The sequence below is a fragment of the Pongo pygmaeus genome, chromosome 10 (genome assembly GCF_028885625.2).
Source record: "Pongo pygmaeus isolate AG05252 chromosome 10, NHGRI_mPonPyg2-v2.0_pri, whole genome shotgun sequence".
Taxonomy (NCBI): Eukaryota; Metazoa; Chordata; class Mammalia; order Primates; family Hominidae; genus Pongo; species Pongo pygmaeus.
Genome location: NC_072383.2, coordinates 98,970,278 through 98,989,406, shown reverse-complemented (window position 1 = coordinate 98,989,406; position 19,129 = coordinate 98,970,278). Strand labels below are relative to the sequence as shown.

Sequence of the window (19,129 nt, the reverse complement as noted above, 5' to 3'; positions counted from 1 at the left end):
ATTAACTAAAAGAGTATTTATAAAATGCTTAGCACAACAGGTGGCTACCCATCATCACTATGTTGATGTTATGATTGCTCAGCTTTGGACTCATGTTGTACCTTGGGTTGCTTATTGAATAGGAACAATTCTATATTTTATCCTTCAGCATAACTTTTGGACATCAAGCTTAAGTCTATTGGTTGTTTTTCAGAAATGAGGGCTTTAGAAGGGGACTCAGTTGATCCAGGGTGGAGCCCAGACATAATGTAGCGAGATTCACTGTGTAACCTTAGGTGAGTCTCTCAGCTTCAGTGGGCCCCATTTGTCCACATCAACAGATGGTAAAAGATAGATAATAATTCCTGCCCTACTTAGGCCTGTTCTGAAGATAAAATAAGATAGTAAATATGAAAGCAGTTTTAAAAGGCAAAGGTGAGCTATGCAAGTGGAATAATCATTGCTAAGATATTTCTATAGCCTTCACAAGTTTCCAAAGTGGTTCCATATGCATTATCTCATCAGATCCTCACTTGCACCCTTTGAGGGAGGGATTATTTCTAATTTCCACTATCTTTAAGCCTATTTTTAAACTCAGTGAGTTTCAGTGATTTGTCTATAGTCACACCATTAGTAAGGAATGACGCTGGGACTTTAACCCAGGTCTTCTGACTCAAAATCCCGTGGTGGAAAAACTAAGGTACACTCGCCCTAATTGCCAAGAAAGAGGAAAAGAGTGGTGGTCTACGGGTATATTTCAGTTTGAATTGCTTGATCAAGGGTCACCATCTGCAAAGCCATTTTCAGTCCTCGGTTTACTTCTGACCTCATTCTCCCCTCCTCACAATCCCAGAGCTATCCTTGTCCTGAGAGGGTCATAGGTGAAAAAGCTACCCAAACGATATGAAGCTAGATGAATGATTCAGAATTTTCCATTTCAAGAATTCTCCACTGAGTTTTTCACTGGCCAAAATAAATGGACCTGTCGGTTGCCCTCAGAAACATCTATACTAGATAAGAAATAAGCAGGATTATTTAGCTGACCTAGGAAACCCTTGTTGCTGAGTGAAATTCACACAGAATGTTCTCATAACAAGACTGATTGGATCCCTTTGCATTTCTCTTAGAGATGATCAACGGTCTCATATTATTTTTTCCCTAAAAGAAGATTTTTTCCTGAACATCTCTGCTGTCTAAAACACTAGCCACTAGCTATGTATGGCTATTTATTAGTCTCTTTTCACACTGCTATAAGGAACTATCCAAAACTGGGTAATTTATGAAGAAAAATGGTTTAATTGACTCACAGTTCTTCATGGCTGGGGAAGCCTCAGGAAACTTACAATCATGGTAGAAGGTGAAGGGGCAGCAAAGCATGTCCTCAAAAGGCGGCAGGAGAAAGAGTAGGAAAGGGGAAGCACCAGACACTTATCAAACAACCAGATCTCATGAGAACTCACTCACTATCATGAGAACAGCATGGGGAAACCACCCCCATGATCCAGTCACCTGTCACCAGGTCTCTCCCTCAACATGTGGGGATTATAATTTGAGATGAGATTTGGGTGGGGACACAGAGACAAACCATATCAGGCTATTTAAATTAAATTGAATTAAATTAGAGTCAGTTCCTCAGTCACACCAGTCACATTTTAAGTGTTCAATAACCATATGCGAATAGTGGCTACTGTATTGGACGAAGTAGATCTAGAACATTTCCTTCATCATAGAAAGTTCTATCTGATGGCACTGTTCGGCACAGTACTCGGGAGCACTGTGAATGTTGTACCTCTCATGCTGAGTGGGGCATCAGCTATGAAGTCATGAAAAAAGGGAGGTCCTAGAGTAAATGTTGGCAATGCTTTTTTTCTGAGAACTATCCTTGAGAACAGACATGGTCAGCAGACTTTAAAGGTAGATAATCTTATTGAAAGACCTTCCCAGTTGACAAGGTGAATAGAAGTATTCTCTAAGCCTGGAGACTTAAACATTGGATTTTGTTTCCTTGTCCTGATTATATTTCAGTTGCCTACTTACTAATTATGGAATGTTTAGCAGATTATTTAACATCACTAAATATTCATTTTCTCACCATAAAAGGGGAATAGTAATGATACCTACCTTATAGGTGTGTTGTGAGAGTGAATTTTAGTGGCAAATAGAGTACTTGTGATGTGCCAGGCATTCTTCTTATCACCTTATTAAATAAGGCAAGTAACTTGCACAAAGTTAAGGAATTTGTCCAAGACCACAGGGTAGTAGATGGCAGAGATTGGAATCGGCCCAGGAAATCTGTTAACAAATCTAAAATGTACTTAGCTTGCTATCTGACACATGAGTTTCTATAAAGCACTCAAGAAATACTAGCTGTTATCATTACAATTATTTTTATTGTTGTAAGTTAATATATTTGCAAAATGATTTTATAGTCAATCTTTTTCAACTTGGCATCCCTAATAATCTGTTTCTTAGCCTGCAGGGTTGAGAGCTAAGGCCTAGACTGCAGTGGAATCACCTACCAGCTGGCCAACTCTCTGACTCATTGCACACCTTTTCCAAACTCTGCAAGCCCTTGCTGAAAGAAGCAGTAATCTATTTTGTAATAAGAAAAGGCTCATTCAATATTTTTTTCCTTCTCCCATTTCTGTACTCCACTATCAAGAGAACCAGAACTGAGATTCCTTGAGAAAGAAAAAACCAAAGTAACAGTAAATTAAATGCCTTAGAGACTGCTTACAGCTATGGAAGAGCTGTGGAGAAGAAACAGCAGTGACAAAATATTTCAAGTATGCTGAAACAAAGCTTCATTTTATCTGAGACAATGGTATCTCTCTATCTTTTGGAAACATTGAACTTTAATTCACCCAAAAAGTCAGAACTACGTTCACTTGAGTTGCACTCAGTGAGATGGAAAAATGTCAGAAGTATTCTACAAACTGCATCTCAAAACCTTTAATTGCATTTTAAAACATCTGACTGATTCTGTAACATCTGGAAGATTCTTTCAATTTAAGCATAAGTCATAGGGAAGAAGCAGATTTCATACTGAGTGTATTCTGATACAAATAAAGCATGAGGAGGCTGAGGAGGGAGGATTGCTTGGGCCCAGTAGTTCAAGGCTGCAGTGAGCTCTGATTGTGCCACTGCACTCCAGCCTGGGTGACAGAGCAAGGCCCTTTCTCTATAAAAATAAAAATAAAGAAATAAAGTGCACCCTGAGAAAACGGGCATACACAGCTGAGTGAAGCATAAGGCAATGAGAAATAGCCAAAGGAAATGAAAGATAAGTGAATGGGATTGTATAGGATCTACCTCCTGACACTTGCTAGGCCTCAATCAGAATGGGGCTCCGGAAACACTGTTAGATACAGTAATAAACGCAATACAAGATGTGGATTCCAAAGCTGTTGTTAGCAATGTAATAATGCAAAGGTGAGGTAACCAGAAATTTATTTACATATTGTTTGTTTTTGTTTTTTGGTGGTTTTTTCTTGTTTTTTTGTTTTTTTGTTTTTTTTGAGACTGAGTCTCACTCTGTCGCCCATCTCATTGCAACCTCCACCTCCCGGGTTCAAGCAATTCTCCTGCCTCAGCCTCCCGAGTAGCTGGGCTTACAGGCACGTGCCACCATGCCCAGCTAATTTTGTATATTTAGTAGAGACGAGGTTTCACCATGTTAGCCAGTCTGGTCTTAAACTCCTGACCTCTGGTGATCCGCCTGCCTTGGCCTTCCAAAGTGCTGGGATTACAGGCATGAGCCCCCCGCCCAGCCTTATTTACATATTGTTGATTCTCTCTGGCCCCTTGAAAGTTCTTTGCACTCCACAATGTTGAAATAAACAGTACTTCCTTCTTTTAATGAGTGGAATGGTGTTTATCATTTCAACAATTTAAAATGTGACAACTACATTTCAAACTCTGGATTAATTGTAACATTTTAGGATGCCTTGCAGCTTACAGAGCACTTTCCCACACAGCCCATTCCTTCCTCCCAACAACCTGTGAAGTGTGACATTATTATCCACATTTTACGTGGGTGAAAACTGAAGTTCAGAGAATCTCACTTGCCTCTGAGATTTCATTTCCCACTATTTTATTCCTTATTTCCATTCCCAGTGTCACTGTGCTAAGTGAATCAGGAATCACTGTACCCAGGAACATTGGGTGTGGGAGGATAAGACTGTACTTTCTCTTGCTTCTTCTCTTGTTGTTGGAATGCTTTGTCTCTTAATTTAGTCTTTAAATTTTTGTAATTTTTGAGTTTTTAAACCATAATTTGCTAAAAGTAAATATAGACTTTAGTTAATATACCATCTCCTATCTTATTCACTATGTCAGATGGTGGGGAGCTGTGGACTTTGTCATTATTACTTTTTATTATGCGCTAATTGCATAAAACCTTGCCTTATTCATTCATCAGAGACGTCCTTTTTAATCCACTAAATTAATCTTTGACCAAGCTTCCTGGCTTGCAGGATCTCCCAGAGGAAAGGAGCCGAATCTCCCAGAGGAAAGGTAACTGTGTCCTTCCACCCCCAGGCCTCTATGTGGGTTCAGTTACCGAGGGGCTAGATTCCCATCTGGATTTGTCAGGGATGTCTGGCAACAGAATAAATTAAAGGACTTCAGGGAGGTGATTCCAACCCCCATCTCTCTGATTCCATTCTGTCCAAGTTTCTTTTCTTCTTTTTCTGGTGGAGCTGTCACATCCCTTCAGCCCGTCTCTGATCTCGGCCATATCTGTGGCAGCTGATCACACGAGAGCTCAGATGATGACCGCAGGCTGACTGCCTGTCATTTCAAGAGCATGCCGCACATCCCTATGCTTTCTGCCCAGAATTTCTCCAATCCCACAGAAGACAGCTTGGCCTGAGCTCAAAAACAGTCCAGAAGTGCGGGGAGTTAATGCCCCCTGGGGTGATGCTCAACCAACGGGAGCCAAGGGGCAGTTAATATTAATATATACTCCAGTCCCTGACCCCTCTGCTGACAGTTCTCTGTGCTGCGCCCAGTGGCATCAAGCTGGCCTCACCCACACCAGGGATCTTGACAACTGACCTCTTTTTTTTCCCTCCTTCCCTGTCGCATCGCCCACTCCCTCGCCTCCGCTCCCCCATCATCTCTCACATAAACTGCCTTCACACAAGTCCTCATTTGGGCTCCGCTTTTTGGAATAAACATTACAGGGGTGAAGACATTTCCCCTTCACCTTAAGCAAAGCCTTTGAAGAGTGAGGGGCCCATGGTCACCTCTAGAAGAAGCTGCAAGTTATCACTGAAAAGGTCATTAGTGTCTCCAGCACCCAATAGTGAGTGCTTGTTAATATTTGTCTTCAGGTCACCTTCTAAATGCCTTAAAGTTGTCACTGAATTATGACCTTTATAATAACCTGCAGTGAAGGGGACCATGCCCAGGACCACCTTAAAAGGACTTGAGCCGTGTACCAAGTGAGTACCATTGAGTCACCACTTCCTGACATGGACAACAGTAGCATTTTTGTGGACTCAAATGTTTAATTTGAGTAAATGTCCTAGAATTCCCAGCCTGATAATCTAATTTTACCAATTGAACTTCAGTGAGCTGTTCAAGGCTGCACAGTTGGTTAATGGGAAAGCAGTTGTCTACCCCTAAATAAAAACGAGTAGAAGACAAGGTCTTTCTGAGTCCATTCCAGACTTTGGGCCTTTGCACTTGTTATTGCCTCCTCCTGGAATGTTCTCTTTGGCTTCTTGTCTTTCAGGATGAGCTCAATTGTGGACTCCTCAGGGGCCTTTCCTGACTATACCACTTAGAGCAGCCCATCCCTCCAGACTATAGGGCATCACCCTATTTTGTTGCTTTCATAGCATGTATCACTACCTTGGGCATCTTTAGGTCCAAATAAGGTATAAAAATGATATTATTTTGTTTATTGATTTATTTACAAGTTTATTGTGAGTTTTTTCTCTACTAGGATCTTGCCTGTCCTATTCTCTGCTTTATTCCAAGGCCCAGCATATTGTCAGTGTCCGATATTTGAAGAGAAGTGACAGCTATCCATAGACTATTCCATTAACCTTGTTTGCCCTTATTATAACAACATGACTGCTGTTTTCAATACACAGTTAACCACTGGAAAAGAGTCCAGCTTTCTGGGCAGTTGAACCCACGGATTAACCCTTCTGAACCCCTGGCATAGCTCAGACCCAGGAGTGCTGAGTTAGGCCTGTGGGCTACTCATTCATGGGCCAGTCTTTTCCCTTGTGCCTTCCACCCTATGCACATGAAGGGGCCATAAAAGCCATCAATGTCATCATGACACACAAGAAGACGAGGACGAGGAATAAAGGAATCAAAATTTTCTTCGTCCTCCCCTTTGGCATACCTTTAGCTCAGGTATGTTTTTTTTGTTTGTTTGTTTTTTCTTGAGATGGAGTCTCACTCTGTCACCAGGCTGGAGTGCAGTGGCGCAATCTCGACTCACTGCAACCTCCAACTCCCTGGTTCAAGCGATTCTCCTGCCTCAGTTCTCTTGAGTAGCTGGGATTACAGGCACGCGCCACCACGCCCAGCTAATTTTTGTATTTTTAGTAGAGACAGGGTTTCACCATGTTGGCCAGGATGATCTCTATCTCCTGACCTCGTGATCCACCGGCCTCAGCCTCCCAAAGTGCTGAAATTACAGGTGTGAGCCATCATGCCCAGCCTAGCTCAGATATGTTAAGTGAAGTGAGACTGAGGGCCTAGGGGAAAGATATTTGAAAATAATGCTTAGACGTGGCTCTACAGCTTAGTGGAGAAAAGGAAAAGGAGTCCTAATGGTCACACATGATCAGATTGGCTTACCAGAAGAGGGGACCAGATAAAGAGTTGAGGAAACTGCTCCAGCAAAGAATTACAGCTATGCATTGCAGCTCATGCAGCTTGTGCTACGTATTCTCAGAAACCTTAAACGCAGTGTTAGGAAATGGAATAAGAAAGTGGTCCAGCAAAAGAGAGAGAGGAGAGAACCACAACATAAAAGCAGAAGGCACAGTGCTTCCTTAGCAATCATTTTTAGATGCTTCTAACCTGACGGCATCTTCATGGCTTTTTCTGTATTTACTGGCATCTTTTTCACCTTATGGCTGCTGAAATCACCTTGAAATCTTCTGTGCTGGCTGAAAATTGGGCTAGCTTGTAAGGAAAACCCTACAATTTTCTCTCTGTATGCAAATTGGAGCTGAATAGATTGGTTTAGTAATGATGAAGCCTAAGCTCAGAGATCTCAACCTACAATCATAACATTTTACAGCAGGAAATGGAAGTTTTTGTTTGAAAAAAAATCTTGAGTGCAATTTTTCTTTATCTGTGGTATGTGCCAATAGTCCTAATTATTCTGTGAGTTCTGATTGCTAGAAGAAAAAATCATTAAGATGTCTGGACATTGACTCTGTTCTGAGGAACCATAGAAGGGCAAGCAGGCCAGAAGCAAATGGTCAAGTGGCTAGACATGGAGGCAGGGCCTCCCACTGCCCTTGACTGCATCTACAGGATGAAGATAAGCCAACTGGAAGAAATAAGATGCAGCAAGTACTTGGGAGAACTGGCATTTAATAAATAATTACTGCTGCCTTTGGTCTTTCTGAGAGTTACAGGTCAACATCTGTTTTTTCCACAAACTTCTTTTTCCTTTCCCTTCTATTATTTATTACTGGATTCTTATTTATCAAGTGCCTACTAAATATGCACTGGATAATAAAAGATTAATGAAATGTGGTCACTGCCCTTAAATGCATTTGTACTGTATGGAGGCAGGTACACATGTAAATAATTATTATAAATAATGACCCCTTTTTGGAAATGGCCTAATCAACTATCACACACTAAAGTGCTAATGACTAATAGGTAACAGCACAAATTATTAATTAACAGGTCCTAGGAATATCAGCAACCAAATAAGCGGTCATGCCTTCATACATTGAACTTTGAGGAACTTCTAGTGTTTGCATTTTCACTATTATGGTATATCATGGCCCATATATTAACGGAGGGTGAAAACTGGGAGCATCCCAGGCTCCTAGCAGGGCTATTATGCAGAAGGGAATTATTTTAACACTGGCAGAAAGGCTCCCTGTCCCACCCAAAATATTGCCTTGGCTGAATCTTTGTTAATGTTCACAGTTGAAACTCTTTATAATGAGATGTTTTTCATAAATGCATAAAGTGGAGCAATATATCATTTTATGGTATCATCTAGTTACAGATCTACTGAAAACTGCTTAGTACGATTTGTCCTCAATCCTGCTTAAATGACTAATCCTGACACTGTGCCATAGATCCCCCAGCACCGCAGGAACTGCAAAAGGAAATCTGCCCAGCTATAACCTAAGTAAACTCAGCTTTTAATAGGTATCATATTAAGCCATAAGAATCATGATTTCATAGTTTAGTACCTGCTATAATAATATTGGAATTAGCCTTAGAGGAGGAATCGCTTTCTACTCCCTGCTCTGTTAATTATCTAGCCTCTTGGCCTTGAGCAATTCACAAAGCTTTTGCAGTCCTCATCTATAAAAATGAAGACCATTAGGTTCCATGAATCCAAGGTCCGATCTACCTCTAACCTTGCAGAGTAGCTAACATTGATTGAGTACTTAGAAGGAACAAAAACATGTTCTTGACCCTGGGTTGGACTCATCATCTAGGCATTTCCTCATGTATTTCCAAATTGTAGTTTGTTCTTATTGATATTCAAATGAACTTGACAACTTACCAAATAAATTTTCAGAAAAAGAAAATTCATCTGTGGTAGGTAAATGGGAGTGTTCAATGAGATTCATTTTTGATCCCATCCAAATTTTTCAATTGAAATGCACTTTCTTTATGGTGGTCTTCAAAAAAAACTCCTGAAAGGAAAATAAATAAATAGAGAGTTTGTGACTGTGGGGATGGGGGAAGGGTTGGTTAGGAGAGCTAGGGAAGGAGACAGCAAGATAGTTTACAAAAGTACAAATGGCTCCCTTTGAATGCATTTTACTATAGACTTTCTGTATGTATCTTTTCTCAATATTTATCATTTTTATACCTCATTTGGACCTAAAAATGCCCAAGATATGTGCTTGCATAAAAGATACTAATTTATCTGAAAAAAACACCGTATGTTTTCATTCAAATTTCAACCCTTGGGAGATTTGGGCAAGATATGATGACATTTTGACCATGTCTTTATTAGAAAAAAGAAACAAATATAAAAGGCCTTGATTTAAAATGAGATGAATCCGTGATTTATTATCTTAAACTTTATTCTAAAGTTGAATAGGTTTTTATAAACATTAATAGTGATTTAAAGCCAGTTCCTACTGGAATTTTTTTTGACTATTTAGGCATTATGTCAGCAGATCGGAAAATCAGAGATCTTCCTTATATCTGCCTTTTAGAGGAAATTTCAGGGGCTTTCATTTTCACTGTCATGATCTACCTTGGTCATGTATTGATCCAGGGCTTTTTAAAAAGATATCGTAAAAAGAAAAATAATGGTAAATCTCACCAAAGTGTCTGAAGTTTCATCTTGAGGAAATGTCCAGAAGAAATCCAGGAACCCAAGAGAAGCAGTGTTCACTTTGAGCTATGTTTCTAAGTCTTCTTTTCTTCTTTCTCTCCTTCTACGATGTCTTCTACCTCCCTAAAGAAGTAATTTGAAAGGTTAAATAATGAAAAGTGATAATGTGTGCTGTCAGAATCTCCTTTCCCAAGCTGTTTTCTGAGGATGATTTTCAAACCTTTTTTTTCTGTCTCCACCAAGAAATGACTTTATTTACAAATAAATAGCTATCATATTTGCTGCCCAGGAAGAGGATATAGTGGGTTTTTTGGATAAGTATGTATTTCACTAGTATTTCCCCACTATTCATGTCTCTCTCTCTCTCACTCACCAAATGTCCTAGCTCAAACAGAAGTAAGTTTCAGATGCACTTGGCTGCTGGGAAGGTAGTCCACCAGAAACCTGTTTCCTTCATTTATTCATTTATTCATGCTTGCAACAAATATTCAGTGAGCACATATTCTGCACTAAACTCTGTGCTAGATATTTGAAGATAAAATGGCAAAAGGAAAATAAACATTCATGATCCATGATATCAAGCTTAATTAGGAATAAATATTAAACAAATAATCACACAAATACATAGATGATTATATATTGTTATGAAAGCTGTTTATGAAGGCAAATAACAGGATGCTGTAATAGAGAGGTTTGGATGTGAAGAGATAGGGAGTCAAGAGATAGCTGAAGGAGGATGTAGATTCAAGGGCAAGTTTTAAAGATGGGCTATACTAGAGCAATCTGCATTGATGGGAAAACACCAGAGAGGAACCAGATGAAGAAGCAAGAATGAGGGAGAGTCTTCTGAGAAGAGACACAAACTGTGTCCACTGTGGGTTCCAGACATATCTGGGTCCATCTGGTAAACCCATGGCATAGCCCATCAAATTCCACCAAGCCCTACTGCCAAACTCTACTATCCATTAATATAAGGGTCTTGGTGGGAGAAAATCCATTCTAAACTCATGGGGAGCTAGGGACCATGAACTTCACCCCAAAGGAAAGCCTTAGCCATTACAGACATGTGTAATTTTCAGTGTAGCTGTGTTTGACCAACCCATACTAGATTCAGGAGACCTTCCTACCACCCAGAGGTGAGAAGAAAAGGGTTGTAAATAAAATGAAGTCTGGAAACATTGAGGTATAAGGCAGATCCGTCCAATGCAACAAGCAGAAGAGAGAGAGAACTCACTTCAACCTCACCCTCATCCTCAAACAACTATGCCATATATCACAGTGGAACTTTGAACCCAAGAGGGCTGGGCAGCAGAGGTGCCCAGCAGAGGAATCATGACTACTGGTTGGGCACTGCTCTGCCCCATGGAAACAAAATGGAGTGGAAGGAACAGTCAGAGCAGACTTAGTTATAAACATGAAGAGACCCCAAGGCACTCCTGAAATAACTGGGGAGTTGTGGGGGAGGGAGGCTCTGATAGGAGCTGGAGGTCATGAAGAGTAAGCCAGTAAAAGTTGAGTTTCTGGCTAGGCACAGTGGCTACTGCCTGTAATCCCATCACTTTGGAAGGCCAAGGCAGGAGAATCACTCAAGCCCAAGAGTTCAAGACCAGCCTGGGCAACATGACAAAACTCACCTCTACTAAAAATTAAAAAATTAGCTGGGCATGGTGATGCACACCTGTAGTCCCAGCCAAGCTACTTGGGAGGTCGAAGCAGGAGGATCACTTGAGCCTGGGAGGTCGAGGCTGCAGTGAACTCTGATCATGCCACTGCATTCCAGCCTGGACGACAGAGCTAAAGTCTCAAAAAAAAGTGTTGAGTTGTTGTTATTAACAGGACCTCATTCATACTCATAAGCTAGTTGAGGACTAGGGAAATTCAAATTTCAGCATGTACATATCAATTGTATAAGAATATATATAATGTGTATATATGAATACATATATGAATCATGATACTAAATGTGTATATGTGTCTGTATATTGTATAATAAATGGGCTTAAATACCCCACTCCCCATCAAAATTTAGGCAATTATTGTTCTAGAGTTTCTCCTATCTTGGGAATAGGAAATTCCACAATTTCCCATAATAATATTCCAGGAACCCACAATGTGAACTGTCAGAAAGTTTTCCTAATATTCAACCCAAGCTTACACTCTGTAACTTAAGGCCCATTTCCTCTGGTCTTTAAAAATAGGATATTACAGCTCTGTGACTCTGACTTCAGGTTTCCCTCTGTGCTCTCCTTGTCTCACATCTGTCTTTTTTAACCTTGAGCCATGTTCAGCAGGCTCCCCCATACTTCCACTGCACATTACAGTTTTTTAATATTTTCCAGGCATACTCATCTTCATTTTGGATTCCTGTGATATATTTTCTTCAATACATTCATATAAACTTGGCACCTTCAAATTAAGGTCCTGGCATACAGTCAGCCCTCAAGAAATGTTGGCTCTATTAAATTATCTGCATTTATTGTTTTTCTTGCTTAGTTCTGCCAAATTCTATGACATTTGACTTGCTCTTCCTGGAGAAATGGTATAAGCCCTATTGGCACAAAAGCTTAGGACATAATTTATCACTTGCTCTCCCAAATGAAAAGTCCAATTCCCCTAATTCTGCATCATTTAAGTTATTATCCCTGATTAGAGACCTACCATGTGAATGCCCCTGATTAGCTAACAGCAGAACTCTTTAGAATTCAGATAGTTAGCAGGGTCCACTCAAGTCAGATTCATTGGGTTTACAATTCCCGAGTGGGCTTTAAAAAAAAGGAAACTTTCGAGTGGGCTTTAAAAAAAAGGAAACTTTAAATTTTCTGAAATGGTAACACAAGCACATGGTAAACAATTTAAACAGTATACTGAAAAAAAGTCTTCCCAGCTCAGACACCCATTTCCCTTACCTAAATACAATTACAATTGCCAGTTCTTTGTGTATCCTTCCAGAAGATTGTTCTCACTCTTCAGTATAAAAGGGCCTTCAAATACTGTATCTAAAAACAGAGTTCATAAACTATTGCCTGCAGGCCAAATCCGGTCGGCTGCCTGTTTTTGTGTAGCCTGTGAGCTTACAATGGTTTTACATTTTCAGATGGTTAAAAAAAACAAAAGAAGAATATTTCATGACACATGGAAATTATATGAAATTCATATTCAGTGCCTATAAATAGTTTAATGGTACACATCCACACCCACTTGTTTATGGAATATCTATGGCTCTTTCCTCCCTGCAGTAGCAGAGTTGAGTACAGTAGTTGCAACACAAGACTGCACAGTTCAGAAACCCAAAAATATTTACTATCTAGCCTTTTACAGAAAAAGTATGTTAATCCCTGCCTGAAACAAATAACAGAAGGGATTCAAACAATCAAAGTAGTGTTAGAGGTAAACTATGAATAAATGTAAAGATTACCTTGGGGATATAAACCCACTTAATTAAATACATCTCATAATAGTCAGATTTTCTTTACCTCTTAACAGCTTCTTACTGGAATTAGCAACTTTAGCCTATTTGCCAAGAGTTTCCCTATACATTTGTCTAATTATGGTTACTTCGGTGCCCTTCTTTCTCTAACACTCTTCACTTTCATGTTGGGGAAGGAACTGCAAAAGAAGAACTCCCAGGAGACCCTTGACTTTAGCTCTAAAGTCTTTTTTCCTTCAAATCCTCCCTTCCATAAAAGGAGTCATGTTATAGGTTGGGAATTTTACCCTTTAAAAGACTCTTGAAAAACAATATGCTCCTTCAACACACTTTTTGGGTTGACATCTAATGTCTTTCACTAAAAAATAAAAGTTGCAAGAAATATAATTTCTGACATATTATAAAAATTGACATTTTTACATGTTGTTACATTACTTTTAAATAATTCGATTAAATCTGAATATCACAGCAACTTCATACCGTCCCTTATCCTTTTAAGAAATAGATGAAGTTATTCTTTAACAGCTGGAAACTTTTTAATCATTCCTGTTCTTCCTCAAGTTTACATTTCATTCCATTCCACTTCACGGCAGAATTTTATCCTAAGGTATCATATGTCTACACGTGAGAGTCTGTTATTGGTCATTTTATCATATTTTCTGCCACTAAAAAATGTATATAAATTTGAATTATTTTTAATTTCTAGTGACTTTAAGATTTTAAACTTTTTTTAAAATTTCAGGATTTACTTTATGACTAGCTATTATGAGTACCCATTTAATCAAAACTATGCCTTGTCCATGAGACTCTCTCTACAAATGGGGCAGCTCATTTTCCATGCCAAAAGGCACAAGTAGAGAAAGCAGTCTATTGTGGAAGAGAGAACACCAGTTCAGAAAGAAAAACAACATTATGGCTGGGCGCAGTGGCTCACACCTGTAATCCCAGCACTTTGGGAGGCTGAGGTGGGCGGATTACTTGAGTTCAAGACCAGCCTGGCCAACATGAGGAATCTCATCTCTAATAAAAATACAAAAATTAACCAGGCATGGTGGCACAGGCCTGTAATCCCAGCTACTCGAGAGGCTGAGGCAGGAGAATCACTTGAACTCGGGAGGCAGAGGTTGCAGTGACCCAAGATTGCACCACTGCACTCCAACCTGGGCAACAGAGTGAGACTCCATCTCAAAAAGAAAAGAAAGGCAAACAACATTGTCAGGTGATAGCCATGGTCAACAGCTGGCAGAACACATGAAGCAGAGGAAGCAAATCTCCTTAGAAATGCAGCTAAAGGCCAGACATAGTGGTTCACGCCTGTAATCCCAACACTTTGGGAGGCTGAGACAGGTGGATCACTTGAGGTCAGGAGTTTGAGACCAGCCTGGTCAACATGGTGAAACCCCGTCTTTACTAAAAATACAAAAATCAGCCGGGCGTGGTGGCAGGTGCCTGTAATCCAAGCTACTCAGGAGGCTGAGGCAGGAGAATCATTTGAACCTGGGAGGCAGAGGTTTCAGTGACTTGAGATTGCGCCACTTCACTCCAGCACTCCAGCCTGGGCAACAGAGTGAGACTCGTCTCAAAAAAAAAAAAAAAAAGAAGAAGAAGAAGAAGAATCAAAGCAGGTAAAGAAAAGAAAAAGATCTGATTTGAGCATGATCACTTCCCTGCCTTCCCCCTGACTCCCCCATTCCCCACCCCTGTCCTGGAAGAGGGATAGGGTGGATGCAGGATAGATTAGCCAGCTGCCCCCTCTGTTAGCCTAATCAGTCTCAATTAATAGTTTGTTAACTTAATAAAACCTCAACTTTAAGAATTCCTTCATCCACTGTTTTCCTGAAAAGTTATTAAAATTTTTTTTAAGCTAAAGTATTTTTTAAATAAAAGGGTCATTGCAGAAAATTGAGGCAATACAGCAAAGCATAAAAAATGTCAAATTGTGTTCTATCATTTTTTTCCATTTACACTCCCACCAGCAGTAAGAGTGCCTTTCTCATCATACGTTTATTAGCATCAACCACTCTCACTTTGAACAATTTTCTCTAATTTACTAGGTGACAAATCCTATCTTGTATTAAATTACTCTGATTAGCAGTAAGTTTCAAAAAAATTTCTTTACATCTATATTGGCTATGTGTGACAGTTTCCATTTTGGGTTTACTTCCTTTGCCATTTTTCTATTGAAGTGTTCTTTTTTTTATTGACTTGGCAGAGTTCTTCATACGTTGAATGTATTAGCATTCTATTATATTTACTACATGCCTTTAAATTACCTTTACCTAAAAAGTTTTGCATTGTATGTAGTTAAATATATCTGATTTTTTAAAGGTTACTTTTATTGCTCCTTATTTTTAGTTTATGGTACAAGGTGGATTTTTTTTTTCAGAATTGCTTCCTGAGTACATTTTCCCTTACCCATTGGTTCATAATGCTTCTTTAAGACTTTAGTTTTCCATTGATTGTGCAATTACTTCTTGTATCAATATCATCCTTTCTTATTATCGATCATTCTCTTTCAACATTTCCTAAGATACCCTTGCTTGTTTTCTATGATAAAATTATCACATCTTTTATCACATTCTTAAAAAGAAAAGTTTCTTTGGGAGTTTAAGATGGTGCCAAATGTAGATATTTAGGGAGAAAATCTGCTCATTTCTGATATTTAATTTTGCCTTTCAAGGGCACAGCATGTCTCCATTTGCTCAAATGTGCTCTTACACCTCTCAGTCTTATAGATTTTTCCCCTATATGTTCCAGTTTGTTGATTGATGCTTCCTTGTCATTTTTCTGTCCCTCCTCCTTGTACAGTAATTAATGCTTTGATTTCATCTGTTTTCTCTCTACTATATCACCAGACTGTAAACTTCTAGAAGAGAGGAATCATTGCTTATATTTATTTCATACTCCCTTTGCATAGCTAGCAATGTTTTACATATGCAGAAATAATAGCTTTGGTCTAGTATAAATATCACTGGGGATGAGACATGAGGAGATTAAGGGTGGAGTGCCAGTTCTGACATTCCATAGCTTCACGCATGACCTGGAACTATTTACTCAGCACCTCCTCCCGACACTACCACCCGGAGGCTCCCCTGATTGAGGATTTAAATCGAAATAATAGGGTTGCCGTAAAGATTAAAAAGTGAATCTTTCACAGGTTTTCAAATATATGTATACAGTGACATGTACAAAAAAAGTTCACCACATTGTTTCCAATGGTAAGAAATTGGAAACAGCATAATGTCCATCAAAAAGAGAATGGATACAATAAATAAATTGCACATTCACAGGTGAATACTATACAGCAATTAAAATAATTACAATCTGAACTAAAATAAATGACTATAAAATGAACTAGCGGCTGGGCATAGTGGCTCACACCTGTAATCCTAGCACTTTGGGAGGCCGAGGTGGGCGGATCAGCTGAGGTCAGGAGTTTGAGACCAGCCTGGCCAACATGGTGAAATCCCATCTCTACTACAAGCACAAAAACTTAGCCGGGGGTGGTGGCACACGCCTGTAATCCCAGCTACTCGGGAGGCTGAGGCAGGAGAATCACTTGAACCCACGAAGTGGAGGTTGCAGTGAGCCAAGATCACGCCACTGCACTCCAGCCTGGGCAACAGAGCACTCCATCTCAAAAAAAATTAAAAAATAAAATAAAATAAAATAAAATGAACTAGAACTAGATGCATTCATATGAATAAATGGGAAAACATCATATTGAGCAAAAGAATCAGGTTGCAGAATAATACATACAGTTTGATATAAAGATATGCAAAGCAGTGCTACATATTATTACTGTTACTCTACTGCAGGGGTCAGCAAACTATGACTCTCGGACCCAACCCAGCCTGCCAAGGACCAGATTTGCCCTTTTCTTTACTTGCTCTCTATGGCTCCTTTCTGAACCACAGTGACAGAGTTAAGTACTGTAGTTGCAATACAGTCCATATGGTCTGCAAAGTCTAAAATATTCCGTCTATCCTTTGTAGGAAAACTTGCGATCCTTGCCTTAACTGTAAAGACATGAATGAAAGTAATGAGCCCCATATTCAGAATAGAGCTGCAGAATGTGAGTGGGCAGGTACATAGAGAGTTTCTATAATGTCTGTAATGCTCTCCTTCTAAGTTGAGCAATAAATACAAGGAAGTTGATTATATTACTCTATTTTGTTGCATGTTGAAAATATTTCACAATGAAAAAGATTGAATGAAATTATATATGGAAAGCTTCCTATGTAAAAATACGTAAGTTCATACAGGGCTTCTCTCTTTCTCACACATCCTTGCCCTTGCTACACACCATTCTTAAAGCTTTGAGGAAAAAGTAATTCCTTCCCATAAAATGTTTGGGGAACCTAACTGTGGTCAATGGGGAGCTACTGGAAATTTTGAGTGGCACAATGAAATCACTAGTTATGATTACTGTAGTGAGAAGGTGGGCTGGGGAGGGGAAGCAGTAAAAGAAGGAGAAACATTCAGGAAGTTGTTGTGTGGTGACCAGAGTGCATTGCAGCGTGGGGTCAGTAGAGATGGGAAGGAAGGAACTTGTGTACAGCATACAAAAAGCAGGAGGAAGGAGAAGCAGCAGCCCCATGATACAAAGTTTAAGCCTTGGGTATTGGTGAAAGCAGGGACAAAATGTTTATTTTACTTTCTGTTTATTTCTAAAATGCTGTAACCTAAGTCTTCATTTAAGGACCCAGGAATTATTTCAGAAATGGTATGCACTGTTTGTTTTTATTGTGATAAGACACATAGTTACTGGTAGCTTGGACTCCCACTTTCTGGTTATCAATATTTACTTATTTAGATACCGTGTGTCACGGGAAGTTCATGGCATATGGAGCTCCTCTGATTTAGCATAAACCATTTGCAATCAGAGACCTTGGAAAGACACTTCTGCAATTAAATAACTTTGACTCTGATTTAGAGGAATCTTAGTTCTTGGAGGATGAAGATAAAAACCGATTACATGCGCTAGTTCACTATGAACTCTACATATCAAGACATCATCCTTGGTGACATTGTCTCAAATGAACTCAGTTGTTGATAACAAAGTATACACTTTGTTGGATATCTATGTAATCCATTTTTAAAGGGCAGGAAAAAACATGAAGGTTTTCTAACCATCATCATTTTATGCTCAGAGGAAGCTTTGGATTCTGCCCAAAGGCTGGAAATACATTCTTTTTTTTTTTTTTTTTTTTTCTGAGACAGAGTCTTGCTCTGTTGCCCAGGTCGGAGTGCAGTGTCGTGACCTCAGTTCACTGCAATCTTCATCTCCCGGGTTCAAGTGATTCTCCTGCCTCAGCCTCCTGAGTAGTTGGGATTACAGGCATGTGCCACCACACCCAGCTAATTTTTGTATTTTCAATACAGACAGGGTTTCACCATGTTGGCCAGACTGGTCTCAAACTCCTGACCTCAAGTGATCCAACCGCCTTGGCGTCCCAAAGTCCTGGGATTACAGGCGTGGGCCACTGTGCCTGGCCTGGAAATATATTCTTAAGGAAAAAGAGAAAAGAGCTCTAGGAAAAAAAAAAAACGTTTTATTTTTCCAAGTATTTGGTCTTCAAGCAGCACTCAAACTGAAGTTCTTTCCAGGACAGAAATATAGATTTAGAAAAAATAGATACTTCCGAAAATCCAGAGACACGTCAAGGACAATGTATGGCCAACAAGGATGGCTGTGAGCCAATATGGCCGTTGGACCACATCATTCTGAAGACGGTGCTCTATAAGAACCAAACAATTTTTATTACTATCTTAGTAACCACTACATAGATTTTTTGGTGCTAGATTAAAATAAAATTTAATATTTAAATTAAAATTTTAATTAAATTTTTAAAATTAAAATTAAAATCGCTTTTATGAGTAGGCAGGTTCCAAGTGATGTTATCTGATTTAATCTATCATAAACTAAGTAAGGGCTAATATAAACACTTTACAGATGAGAAAACTGAGGTTCAAAGAGATTAAGCAATCTTTCCCAGGTCATGTTACTACTAAGAAGCAGAGTGGGGATGTAACCCGTGTCTAACTCTAAATCCATGCTCTCATGCAGCTCTCCCACTGAGACTACCACCAGCCACCCACAATCCTTAGTGAAGGTCACTGGGCAGTTCCGTAAGGTCACTTCTGCTAAGGCACTCAGCATTAGCTGTTCACATGCACAAATCAATCAGGTAAGCTGGAAC

The 19,129-nt window shown here is 39.5% G+C and overlaps 1 protein-coding gene across 3 annotated transcripts in view; it reads right to left on the bottom strand.

Moving 5' to 3' along the window:
- The window catches only part of NR1H4 (nuclear receptor subfamily 1 group H member 4), a 90,234-nt gene that overhangs the window by 61,597 nt on the left and 9,508 nt on the right, over window positions 1-19,129 (bottom strand). For all 3 annotated transcript variants that reach the window (XM_054444196.1, XM_054444197.1, XM_054444194.2), the window contains exons 2-3: window positions 9,488-9,622; window positions 8,714-8,846 (exon numbers count right to left, since the gene is read on the bottom strand). In XM_054444196.1, the coding sequence (XP_054300171.1) occupies window positions 8,714-8,792 (79 nt within the window). In that variant the 5' untranslated portion in view covers window positions 8,793-8,846; window positions 9,488-9,622. The remainder of the gene's footprint in view (window positions 1-8,713; window positions 8,847-9,487; window positions 9,623-19,129) is intronic.